The sequence below is a fragment of the Ranitomeya variabilis genome, chromosome 2 (genome assembly GCF_051348905.1).
Source record: "Ranitomeya variabilis isolate aRanVar5 chromosome 2, aRanVar5.hap1, whole genome shotgun sequence".
Taxonomy (NCBI): domain Eukaryota; kingdom Metazoa; phylum Chordata; class Amphibia; order Anura; family Dendrobatidae; genus Ranitomeya; species Ranitomeya variabilis.
Genome location: NC_135233.1, coordinates 223,081,010 through 223,094,771, shown reverse-complemented (window position 1 = coordinate 223,094,771; position 13,762 = coordinate 223,081,010). Strand labels below are relative to the sequence as shown.

The 13,762-nt window shown below is 42.4% G+C and overlaps 2 protein-coding genes across 3 annotated transcripts in view; both read left to right on the top strand.

The window, feature by feature from the left end:
* NIBAN2 (niban apoptosis regulator 2) overlaps nucleotides 1-13,762 on the top strand; it is a 61,135-nt gene that overhangs the window by 32,168 nt on the left and 15,205 nt on the right. For both annotated transcript variants that reach the window (XM_077283748.1, XM_077283749.1), the window contains exons 3-8: nucleotides 8,221-8,351; nucleotides 8,514-8,642; nucleotides 8,716-8,821; nucleotides 9,258-9,422; nucleotides 11,170-11,285; nucleotides 11,419-11,523. In XM_077283748.1, the coding sequence (XP_077139863.1) occupies nucleotides 8,221-8,351; nucleotides 8,514-8,642; nucleotides 8,716-8,821; nucleotides 9,258-9,422; nucleotides 11,170-11,285; nucleotides 11,419-11,523 (752 nt within the window). The remainder of the gene's footprint in view (nucleotides 1-8,220; nucleotides 8,352-8,513; nucleotides 8,643-8,715; nucleotides 8,822-9,257; nucleotides 9,423-11,169; nucleotides 11,286-11,418; nucleotides 11,524-13,762) is intronic.
* PFKFB1 (6-phosphofructo-2-kinase/fructose-2,6-biphosphatase 1) overlaps nucleotides 1-13,762 on the top strand; it is a 724,603-nt gene that overhangs the window by 704,298 nt on the left and 6,543 nt on the right. The gene's annotated exons all lie outside the window — the stretch shown is intronic.

Here is a 13,762-nt window from a genome sequence, read left to right as displayed (position 1 = left end):
CAGTTTAGTTTTTTTCTTCTTATTTAATTATCTGATATGATTGATTTATTAGAATATGACAGGTGCCTGGTACTTGCTGGGCATCGGACTGATAACTTCGCGACCTTCCCAGCATGTGGTAATGCCTCGCCATGTCCGATGTCAGAGAGGGGACGCACCATCCCCTTAACAAGCTGCTGGAGTGAATGCATGCAGGGCACTCTTTGGCCTATGTGTGAGCACATGTAACCGCATGACTTCTCTACGTGGAATTCACGACATTCATGAAAATGTTTTGAATCTTAAAGTCTACATCTCATTTATTATTCCGCACAAATATATGTATAATTAATAAATAAATATATAATTATTTTTTTTTGCGGAGCTTATGAATATTATATAAAATACCAGATTTCCACAAAGGATAAAATGTGAGCGGAAAATCCACAAGAAATTTAGAATATTAATTACCCTTGCACATTTCTGCTGCGCTTTGGAACGAAGGGGCGTAAAGACAGATATTCTTGTTCACTAGTTGGTGCCTGGTATTGCATCCTGCCTGAGTAAAATTCTGCTCCATAAACCGAATTTGGCCACTGGTAGACATTGGCATCTCTAGAAATTTCAGGCCTCAGTGTCACATTCTGTGCAGCCTCATCTATTTTTATCACAGAAGATCTTCCCAGTTCCACTTTATATGCAGACATTTAGTGAATCGAGAAATGAAATAACTTGCTGCTTGTGGTTAAGCTGCAGGTGCAGCCAATTTAGGAACCTCCTCCCCATCCATGGCCAACACCACGTAGGGTGATCGTTACAAAAAATATAGTCACTTTTCAGTCCCAGGAGGAACCTTTTTTTTTTTTTTTTAGGTAGCACAACACGTTCTTGTCTGTCAACCAACTCGGGTCAATTAAAATATTCATGGAGCATGTAGGCCATCCACTTTTACCCAATGTCGTACATTCTTATGTCATACACCAGAAAGGAAATTCCACTAGGAGTGAGTAGGTGGGCTACCAGGGTGGGGGATGGCAATTTAGGTTGGCAAATTGCTAAGGCTAATTTTCAACCACTTTTTCTTCTTGAGTCTGGACGTTTCCTGTGGTTTCTCAGAATAGATCAGAGCCGAGTTTATAAAAAGTCCACACCTCCTCCTCGTGACATTTCTTCTTCAAGTGACCACAAAAGGTAAACATCCAAGACTATTGCTTTTCTTGGGCCTTCAGGTCTAAGCTGGAAATCTCCGGTAGGGAAGAGAAATTAGTCTCCAATTTATTTATTCTTTACGGGAGACTTGGAATATTTTTCTCTCTCCATATGTTGGATTTGTTTGGTCCATTAGCAACGAGCTCTGCAGAAAATGGCACAAGCTGGATTCTTTTAGGGTCTTCATTATCAAAGTGGCTCTCACTGTGTGAGAGGTTTTACAGCGGCACCAGAACGGAGACCTATGGATTATACTGCCCCTGTGTTTCTAGATCATCCATCTCTGTACGCATTGGGACAATTTAGCATCATCTCTACTCCAAATTTTTGGGCTTTTTTTTGTTTTGGCCAAAATTTTATTCTAAAATAGTTGGAGTTTTAAAGAAATTTTTTAACCATGTCCAGAGCTGCTCACTTCTGCTTTGGAGGTGATCTGTGCCGATGAGGTTACGGCCCTCATATTTATCAAAACCCATGCACCATTCCTATACTGATGAACCGCACACATGCATTATACCTGCCGATCGGGCAAGTGTGCAGATCGAAATTTTATTGGCGCCTCTCACTTCTGATGCCGAAAGTGAGAAACTGTGGCCGATGCAGGTTAACCCCTATAATAAAATAGGGCACAGTCTAACCCCACCCAACAGGATTATGATAATGTTCTCTAGAAAGCAGGCATTATAGTTGAAATCTATGCTGGCCTGCGGCTGCCGAAGGTTTATTTTCCAAATGCTTGGACAGCCCAAAAGATGGATGGCAAAGAAGGGGGTGAGCCATGCCAATGGTCAGTTTTTGTTACTGTGGATGAATACATTTTAAGGTTGTCTGTCCTTTACTATCTTAGGAGCAGAAAATAAAAATAGCGCTCCAGTAGCATTAAAACAACGGCGCTGATGGACTCCATTGACTGTCTTTTGTTGTGATGTCCATAATTTTCCCAGAACGAGCAGTTCTGCCTGCTGCTCTTTTCTTCCCATGAAACATGGCGGATTTTGTGACTGAGCCTCTGACGTGGATGTAACCGGAGCCGGACCAGTCAGTGATATTTAATTAAAATAAAATATTTAGAACGGGTTTCAGAAATCGCCTTTAATTTTCCAACCACATACTACGCTGCGCCACACAAAACAGTTGGACATCGTTGATTGGTAGTGACACAGTTTACAGGTCTGGTGATTGGCTGTGGGACACAATTACGCATTATTTTTGGATGTGTTTTTTTATCTATGCTGTTTATATTTTGTCTCCAAGCAGTTCTATATATGTGTGTCCTGGTGTTGCAATTACCAAAATACTTGGGATGTTTTTGTGTTCCATGTTAACCTCACTGGGTTATTAGTAACGAGGTCAACCAAAAAATGCAAGGCTCGTTAAAGAGGTAAATGTGCAGAAAGGTCTGCAAAAGTTCAACGCTTATGATAAATTGCCTTTTTTATGCACATGGGTCCTTCCCAATACACACTAGTTGCTCTGCGATTGACTGTTTTTTTTTTTTTTTTGTTTTTTTTGTTTTTTTTTTTTTGCATTCTATCACCTAGAGGAAAATGTATCCAGGCCAGTCTTGAACCTGAAGCACATTGGAGGATGGCGCTCTGAATTTAGTAATAGGCGCATCTGTGGGCGGTCTGTGAACCAGGAATATAGAATCTATCAGTTATGAGATTTCATCTAGAATGTATACCAGTTTTCTCACCTATATTTGCAGCACAGTGGTTGTCCATGCCCCCCTCTAGCTAAAAGTAGCGTTTCATGAATCTGACTAAAATATCTGGATAAACAAAATTGTAAAAAGAAAAAAAAATTAAAAAAGAATGACCACTTAAAAAGTGCTGCAAAACATATAAAGAATAAGGCCCAGACACTAAAACCACTAAAAAAAAGAAATCGGAGAACATTACTCCCCCAAAAAAGGGAGAAGGGGCGAGTATGAATCGCGGACACAGATTGTTGTGATTCTTGCAGCCTGTGGGGTCATTATCTTAACCCCCTCAAAAAAGTGTTTAAGGCCTAATGCCCAAATCTACCGGACTGCACTTATGTCTCGTAGATGCTTTAAGTTCAGAATGAAAGCACAGTGTTCGTGTATTTGGCGTAGACTTAGTGCTTTGTGTCGGCCATGGGGGATATGAAGGCCAAAAATGTTGACCTTTAACAGAAGTTCTCAGTGTAAGTGACAGAGGCGGGCGTCCGTCCAGCAGATGGTTTATGATGCTGTGAGGTTTGTAGAAATTCGTACTATTAACAGATTGGACTGGAATCTATTTGTGATGTAAAGTTTTATAACGGATATTGAGGCTGAGTTTTGTTTTTCCTTTGCCACAGCAGCAATCTGTCCTCCATATGTACGGTATTAAGGCCGGGGCCACATCAGGATGATATTCTGGTTCCCATTATTTTCCATCTCCTACTGTACGTACATGTTGGGCCTCAAAGACAAGAATGCTTAATGCAAAACCATCATCTCCTCTTTTCCTATACAGTTGATTTAGATGCGTCTCCTGATTTGACACATAGCTTATTTTTTTGGGTAGCTACGCTGGCATCATATAAAATGTCCACTGCGATCTGTGGCAGGCACATTGCACAGCTTAAAATAGATGTGTGAGATCAATGAAAAATTATCACAAATTTCCCTTCTTGGCTAAAAAAACAAAACAAAAAACCTTTTCCTAATTCGCACTTGTAAAAAAAAAAAAAAGGTACCCTTCTGTAGATACCACTCCATGGATGCTCCAGACTCGCCATGTACAAGATTGCATTTTCTATTGGGCGAGAGTAGAAAGCCGCTGCCAAAGACTTAAGGTACCGTTACACTAAGCGACTTACCAACGATCACGACCAGCGATCGTGATCGTTGGTAAGTCGTTGTGTGGTCGCTGGGGAGCTGTCACACAGACAGCTCTCTCCAGCGACCAACGATCAGGGGAAAGACTTCGACATCGTTGAAACTGTCTTCAACGATGCCGAAGTCCCCCTGCAGCACCCGGGTAACCAGGGTAAACATCGGGTTACTAAGTGCAGGGCCGCGCTTAGTAACCCGATATTTACCCTGGTTACCATTGTAAAAGTTTAAAAAAAAAATACACAGTACATATTCACCTGATGTCTGTCACGTCCCCCGGCGTCCACGCGCTGCTGCAGAGAGCTTTCCCTGCACTCAATGTGTCAGCGGCGCCGGCAGTAACAGCGGTGACGTCACCGCTGTGCTCTGCTTTACAGCCGGCGCTGACAGTCAGTGCAGGGAAAGCTCCCTGCAGCAGCGCGTGGACGCCGGGGGACGTGACAGACATCAGTAGGTATGTACTGTTTTTTTTTTTTTTTTTTTTTTTTTTTTTACTTTTACAATGGTAACCAGGGTAAATATCGGGTTACTAAACGTGGCCCTTAAGAACAGTGGCTTATCTGCCTTGGAAACAAAAGGAGCGGTCCAATGAACTGATTCTCCTCTTCCGGGTCAGCTGTCCGGTGGAGTCGGAAGGCCCCCAATGGATCGTTGAAATCGTCGAGTTCGTCCAGCTTTTTTCTGTGTATGAGGGCAGCCTTAATTCTTAAATTGCCATACTGTTTTCTTGAGTTGGGGTGGTTACTGCTAGATGTACATTGGTCATTTTTCCTGGGAGTGTGACTATCATTATGTGTAATAAAGTCTACAGACAACCTTCAGCCAAGGGCTAGTATAACACTATGGTATAGCCGATGCCTTGGGACTAGTCAAATTCTGCAATAGGCCGATCCCTGGTACTGGCTACCTTTTTGTATCCATGGAAATGTCCTCCTTTTTTTAAGATGGGTGCACAGAATGTTAAATGTCCTGAATTCATGAAATGATTTGCATTTTCCTATACTGAGTCACGGTACATTGAAACCCTATGACTGCTGTAAATAACATGTTTCCCGGACTGAGGGAGGTGGTTCGGCAGAATATATGATTTGTTATGTAACCGGATTAAAGTCTCACAACTTAATCAATGATACGTTGTAACAATACATGTGATACAAGCGTTACCAGCTTTTACCCCGACATTGTACTGAAGAGCCAGCGAGCACTGTTCACCGACGGATCCCTTTGATTGAAAATCGAAACCGATGCAACAATAAGAATGATAGTTTTTTTTTTTGTGTGTGTATATATATATATATATATATATATATATATATATATATATATATATATATATATATATATATATATATATATATATATATATATATATATATATATATATATATATATATACACATACATACATACATATACACATATATATATATATATATATATATATATATATACACATACACACACACACACACACACACACACACACACACACACACACACACACACACACACACACACACACACACACACACACACACACACACACACAGCTATATAGCGCAAAAAAAAAGGGAACAGCACAACACTTCTATATATACTTATCTTTGGGTGCAAGGCCCCAGGCAACCAGTCCAACGATTGCACCAAGTTTATAAAAGCTCAAAAAAAGAGGCAGCACTCCATTTCTTCTGTGAAAATGTGGAAGATTTAATCAACCCACTTCTCTGGGCGATGTTTCGGCTCCATCTGAGCCTTTCTCAAGCCTTTCTCAATTTTCACAGAAGAAATGGAGTGCTGCCTCTTATATATTTTAACACAGAGATATATTTTAACACAGAGATATATTTTAACACAGACAGAATGGATTGATCTATCCACAATTTTTGCCTAGCATGGATTACTAAAAGTGATGAGCGCAAGTGCTCGTTACTCTAGCTTGCCTAGGGTGCTCAGGTACACACCAGGTATCGCGGGTGCTCCAGTGATATGTTCGAGTCCCTGCAGCTGCATGTTTCACAGCAGTTAGACGCCACAAAACATGCGGTGATTAGCCTGTGTTTGTCAGGCAATGCTCGCATGTTTTGTGTCTAACAGCCTCGAAACATGAGGCCGCGGGAACTCAAACATGTCACTCGAGCACCCGCGATACTCGGTGTGTACCTGAGCACCCTAGGCAAGCTAGAGTAACGAGCACTTGCGCTCGTCGCTAATTACTAAAAAACTGCCTAAAAATACGCGCCCAACTGATACCCTTCGTACTCCTCTTCCAACGCTGCCTGGACCTCCTTACCTCTTGTTTCAGCTGGAAGGACATATGACCGCTGCAGCCAATCACAATTGCTAGATTCTTTAATAAAAAAAATAAAAAACATGGTTGGCTAGAATACAACGTGAGCTAAGATTTATAAAATCCCATTGACTAGTCACCTCTGAAAACCATTCCCAAGCTCAGGGTGTGAACAGGGCATTACTGATTATCTCGTTCTTGGTTTAGCCTACCCGCACTTTTTTATGGTATCGGTCGTTTGGGATACACATATTACAGCATGTCGAGCACGTGGTAAACAAGTATTGTGAGCAGTCATGTAGTATAGCGGGTGTGACTGTGTTAAATTGCAGGTAGGGTTTAATTATAGCTGAAATGACTGTGATAATGAAGATGTAGCCATATAATCAGGTATTGTTAATACAGCGTTATATGGCCAAGCATGGTGGTTACAATGTGACCTCTAATGCATAATGCACTTTATGGTTTTCTTTTGGGCTTGGTATAATCACAATAGAGTGGACACGTACATATCCTGGCCTATACGTTACATACAAAGTGGTTTGGCACCTCTGTGTAAAGGATGCACAGCTGGATGAGTTAAAAGGATCCTTTCTGGGAGATTTTCCTGGTGAAACTAGTGGTACAGCTGTATAGAACAAAACGGATACCTATTATGTAGAAATCATCAAGCTTTAAAGTCACATGTAAATTAGCCTGGCAGTGCACTGTGGGCGTGTCGGTGCACTCAGAGGGCATCAATGCAATTCCAGGATAATGTACATTTGTTCAAAGCTTCATTTCTTAACACTGACGCATCGGATTGCTACAAGACAGGTTCTAATTTTAATTAGTTTACTGCTTGTTGCTGAGGTTACTAGCCACTTCTGAAGTCCTATCAGTAGTAGCAAAAAGGGCAGCACTTGCAAGTGGTTTACTATAAAGCTTGAAAGCGCAGCTCTAAAACTGGCTGGATCTGAACAGCCTCAGTGCTCCTGCGCTCTTTTGATGCTATGGAGGCAAAGCTGACTCGGAACACCTTTTGTAGAGGCCAGTTCTCAGCCTGATCTGTCGACCTGCAGGAGCATGCTGCTCTCCAGCAAGCTAGGAGATAGGGGAGCAGTGCGCTCCTGAAGAAAGACTAAATAACCCCTCAAACTAATCCCATTTGTTTGTTTTTTGGGGAATACCACAGCTGCTTGTCTTACTGTAATTACCCTGACCGGACTGTAACTGGTAATCAGAAAACTTCTCGGATGTTTTCTACATTTTATTCATTGGAACATGATCAATGACCAGTGACACATACTGTCAGGGGGTGTGCGGACAGTGACAGCTCACACATTGCCTCGGTCTGAGTCAGCTGCTCTCTGGGTTATTATGATTTTGCCTACATTAGTAAAAAGATAATCCTCACTGAGCTCTTCTTCTCGGACATCAACGCTGAGCCCCGATCCCAAAGTATTCTTTATGGATCTGATGACTTATCCCAGTCTCACTCCGGCGCTGGACATAAGTCTGGACACATACCCGCCGGACACTTCCATTACTTTCCTCTATTACAGTCTTATAATAAATCAGTGTGAAAATTGCTTGTTTGCCACTCAGTTCAGTCTGTAACAAATGCGTGAAATGTCCTAAAACCTAATCAATATAGTGTGCGGTCACAGCAGACAGAGGTGAATGTGTGCGCACTTGCTCTGCTCATGCACTGACACTGTGTGCACTCTGCTCCTGCAGATTTTCGGCCACACCAAGGGTGCACTGAGCACCCACATTTGCTTAGGGATTAAACATAAGTTTTTGGAAAATTTAAAGCTAAGAATTTAACAGGAATATGATTTATAAGAGCAATCAGTTATTCTGTGGGAGGATATCCTCATTTTTCTAGATGCTGACCATCTGTCCTCTCTTATTGCAGAACGGACAGGAAAACTGCTGGCAGAATTTGGGAAGTTATACGAAGAGCAATATGGAGTTGCTTTGTTTAACAGTGTTCGTTATGAGATCGAGGGGAATGGAGGTCCGCAGACACAACTGCTCCATCGAAAGGTAGGAATGAAATAATATCAATAACTCTGAATATTAGATTGTCAAGTAGCTTCCTCCTGCATACCCTTGGACATATACAGTCAGGTATGCCTGGGACCTGAAGATGTACATCTCTATTAAGAGGACAAGAAAATATACCAGTTTGTTATTCTTCCTTTTAAGATCCCGCTGAAGGACAGAGTGATCTTTTCTGGGAACCTATTCCAGTATCTAGATGATACGAAAAAGTGGAGGAACCGTTTCTGCGTCGTTCCTCACCATTATGGACCAGTACTGTATGAGAATAAAATAGTAAGTATTGTCAATAGCCCTCATAAGCGGCCTACAGGTGGTTCTAGCTGCTAAAATGTAATTATCATGCTAGGCTTATGAGCGTGGCCTGCAACCCCGAGCTGGCATCAACTGCGCTGGGTACAGAGTCCTCACCTCCCTGGATCAGTATACAGAAATGCTTAATAGCACAATTCCAGGTACGTACTTCTTCTCATTGTTGATTTTTCAACTGTAACAGTCACTTATGTACTGAAATTGCTGAAGCCTTCGCTTAGCGGTCCAGGTCTGAACTGTGCAACATTTTGGTCACCATATAAAGCTCATTATGTTGGATCCCAATGCATTGAAGGGGTACACCGAGAATGTGATAAGTTACCGCTGTCACATATTTCTATCTAGTTGTGTCATGATGGCTTGCCGCTTGAAATATGTGATGGCAGCTATTTTTATCATATTCTCGGAGAGCCCCCTTAACATAAATGGGGTCCTGAAACTTGGCGAATTTGGGCAGCAATGAGATATGAATGTACAGTTGGTGTATTACATAGTTTTTACGTTAATGCTTCTTTGCTATTGTAAAATCACAAGGAATGAATACGAGCCATGGCTTAATGATGCTTGTGTCATGTGCAGGTTTAAAGACAAAGGCAGGCAATGCACAGATGAAATGTGCAACACAGTTCCCCGTAATCTTGTGGCACCCATACTGCCGTCATTACTTCTTCTGTTTTATGACCGAGCGCGAGCAACAGCGATGGAGCGCCGTCTTTCAGGACTGTGTACGTCATTGTAATAACGGTACGTATGAAGCCTGAAATAAACGGTAATGGGTAAGAAGGCACAGAAAAGCACGTAAGAAGTTACAGGGGACACATTACATTATTGTAATAAGTCTAACATTGACTACAGTGTCATCAGAAATTAGCACGCTTGCAGTTGAGATCGTACTGGTTAGACTGGATGAAGTCCATCATTTTACTGGTGGAAAATTTCAGGTCCTGACCTCATCCCAGTATGCAAAAAAAAATTCTTTCCTCCTTACTACATAGCCACTCCATGAACCGTACCTTGTTATTTCATTAGACTTTTTTCTATTCTTTCGTCTCCCGCTTGTTCTGCCGCGTCCTCCGCAGTCGTGCACTCCGCTTAGATGCACACAATTACACCTGTATAAGGCACACCTGTAAATACCACTCCCTGTCTGCAGGGGAGGTAGAGAGCCGTGCGGCAGCGTGTGGATGCACAGCGAGAAGAGAAGGCCGGATTTTTCTGTCTTTTTGTTTGATGCAAATGTCAAACTTATATTTTATGGGGGCCAGCAATTGTGTAACAACCCATTGTCTGGGCTACGGCTATTCATGCATTTGTTCTTTTACAATCCAGCTGTCTGAAAAGTCTCTTAAATGTCTGGGACGTCCATTGCGTCTTTCCTCTCCTCCCAGAACAATAATTCTGCACATTTACAAGTCAGTGTGCCAATGGGCTTCATTAAACACCAGTTATAGCCACACGGCAAGTCACATTACCTATAGATCCGCCATTGCTATCAGTCCCATGTAAAACATCTGTAAATGGGGTTGTTCACTACTGGCCAAACCCTTCTTAAATGCTAATGTGCTATATAAAAATAACAAATAAAAACCTACTTCCTGGCCCGGTGCCGTTCCAGCGATATCAGGGCAGTGTCTCCTAGCGTGACATTGTGACCAGCACTGCAGCCCATCAGCGACGGCTGATTAGCTGAGGCTTTCACAGTTCTGTCTGATGTGTGAAGGCTGCAGTTAATCAGTTGCTGATTAACTGCAGCACTCATGTGACAACGATGCTGGAAATGCTGGTCCTGGTGACAAGTATGTGTTTTTTTTTTTGTTTTTATGGAGGACACTTGAGCATTTAAGGAGTGGACAACCACCTTAAAGGGAATCTGTCAGCAGGTTTTTGTTATGTAATCTGGGAGCACCGGTGTTGTAGGGGCACAGACTCTGATTCCAGGGATGCGTCACTTACTAGTCTGTGTATTTGCTTCAGTACAATCAGTGTTTTATCAGCAGGAAATTATCACTGCAGGACTAGGTGTCTTGTGCCTCCTGATCCAACAAGGCCCCCAGGACTGATTGGTTGCTTTCTGTGTACATTGTCAGTAAGCTGCTAATCAGTGATGTGGGCAGGGTTATACAGAGCTCAGCAGTTAAAGCTCTTCAGCAGAAAAAACAAGGAGGAGTAAACTAAATGGTACATCGCTGCAATCAGGGTCCATCTCTACATTATGCCACTGCCAGATTATGGCAGAAACCTGCTGAAAGATTCCCTTTTAAGTTTTAGAAAGATGCCTGAGGTCTTCATTTGGTCCAAGCTTGAAGATATCAAAGCAAAAGCAAGGAAATCTACAGTGTCAAATAAAAGTGTACAGTTAATTATAATGTCTGCCATTAGTTTTTGACACTGTAAATCACCTAATCTTAACATCCAGAACACAATCTGGTTGGAAACGACATAAATTCACAGTAAATGCAGTGTAATAGTAGATTTCCTCTCCACCGTTCAGGTATCCCTGAAGATGCTCGAGTGGAATCTGCAGCTTTTACAGACTCGGTCAGGCTGTATAGACAAGCACGCGATCAGTATGGTACCTGGGACATGTTGTGCGGCAACCAAGTACAGGTACGATACGCATCTACTGCCATCTGACCGATAACATGTATTGTTCTATACTAAATCCTGTTCTCTGTTCTATTGTTCTAGTTTTAGGATACTTTTTATATTTCCATCGTTTAAATGTCTCTTTATTGTGCAGGTTCTCTGCAATCTGGTGATGGAGGACCTTATTCCTGATTTGAAAAACATAATTGGCCCCAGATTAAGGGGTAAACCCCAAGAACGGCAGAGGACCTGGTGGTTGGTAAGTCACCATCATTTCCTGACCTCTAAATATGATGGATAAAATAATTATTGGAGAAATGAAACAGGAGGTGGTAGCTGCCCTCCCCTACACAGACATCGTACATGTGGTGTGAACTGTAGTTCTCCTCTTCCCGGTCTTGTATTTTGTATGATCACTTCTATTTTCCTAGCAGACATGTAACATTGTGTCTGTTCTATAGCGATACATTGCAACTCCATGAAACACAAGATTAGGGGGAAGGGTTGGGAGTAATGGAACCTCTCGTGTATAGGGGGCTCTTGAATTTCCACACCTGGTCCTCTTGTTCCTGTAGGAGACAAGATGCCGCTAGAAATGTCTTCCTTTACTGTTCTCATTGAAACCACATGTATGCTCTGTACAACTGAGCGTGCATATGTAGGAGCAGAGTCAGGAGAGTCTGCCGTCAGCTGAACAAGTGTTTGGTCAAAAGTTATCTAAGCCGGAGTTCTGATGAGCATATGAAAAAACGTCTGTTTGGCATCCAGAAATATATATATATTTTTATCCATATGGGGTTGGTATGACTTCTGTTCTGTCATGCCCACAATGGTCTGTGCGCTCTACATTTTAATTTTTTTTTTTTGTATGCATCTCTTGAGCTAAATCTTCCTAAAGTAAGACTTGACCATTGCATGCAGCATTTTTTAAGGCTTACTGGTACCCTCTGTTAGTCCGTGGACAGTCTAAACACTGTTCTTGACTTTTCTCAGCCTGTGAGCAATATGAACGGTGTCGTTGACCTTCACTAGTCCATGCGGGCAGTCTTAACAGTGCTGCTGACCTTCGTTAGTCCATAGGCAGTCTGAACAGTGCCGTTGACCTTCGTTAGTCCACGGGCAGTCTGAACAGTGCCGTTGACCTTCGATAGTCCATGGGCAGTCTGAACAGTGCCGTTGACCTTCACCAGTTTGTGAGCAGTCTGAACAGTGCCGTTGACCCTTGTTAGTCCACGGGCAGTCTGAACAGTGCTGTTGACCTTCACTAGTCTGTGAGCAGTCTGAACAGTGCCATTGACCCTCGTTAGTCAACGGACAATCTGAACAGTGCTGCTGACCCTCGTTAGTCCATGTGCAGTCTGAACAGTGCCGTTGTCTTTCACTATTCTGTGATCAGTCTGAAGAGTGCCATTGACATTCACTAGTCTGTGAGCAGTCTGAAGAGTGCTGTTTACCTTCGTTAGTCCACGGGCAGTCTGAAGAGTGCCGTTGACCTTCACTAGTCTGAGCAGTCTGAAGAATGCTGCTGACCTTCGTTAGTCCAAGGGCAGTCTGAACAGTGCCGTTGACCTTCACTAGTCTGTGAGCAGTCTGAAGAGTGCCGTTGACCTTTTGTTAGTCCATGGGCAGTCTGAACGGTGTCGCGGACCTTCACCAGTTTGTGAGCAGTCTGAACGGTGCTGTTGACCTTCGTTAGTCTGCAGGCAGTCATGTACACAATGAGCACACATTAATTATATCCAGTACACAATGAGCACACAGACTGAACTATGTGTGTCTGATCTCAGCGTACAGGGTCACAGTACTGTATGCACAAGTCTTCTGACTCTCCAGGAGCCACTCACATAGGGTATTTGGCCTTTGTTCTGTTTTTCAGTGTACAAAAAGGTTTCTCCTGTGACAGTCAAATGGAGGAAACTGCGGTCGAATTTCTGTAAGATAGAGTGCAACTTGTCATTTCACATTTCGGAAAGATTACTATTCCTAAAATATAATTTTCCCCATCTAGTCCTGAAGAGCTTGTCCACCGTTAAATACTAGCCTGTATATGGAGTTAGGGCTCTGATCTGTTTTAGAGGCACTTTTGCTGCTATATTTTTTTTCTCATTTCTTTTTCTCGAAATTCATCATTCTAATTCAGTGGGGTCTGTTGGTACCGCTGAGGTCTATAATGTAAGATTTGCTCTTGTGGCTTTTGTTGTAAACCAAAGCCACAACACAGATAAAACCAAGCCTGAAATTCCATTAGGTATATTTTATGGATTCCGGATTACAGCCTGCAAATACAATTTTGCTGGTTGTTGTCAGAAACTGTCCAGAAGTTTGTTGTTGCACTTCTATAGCAGATCAGCTGAGCTCCTATGAGGAATAGTAGTTGGTTTTACTTTCTACATCTGATTACTTCCCGTGCGTCCCTGCAGTATGTGCAGACGTGGCTCCAGACAACCCCTTTAAATCTTTGCACAATGCATGCTGGGAGATTTCTGCATTAAAGCACA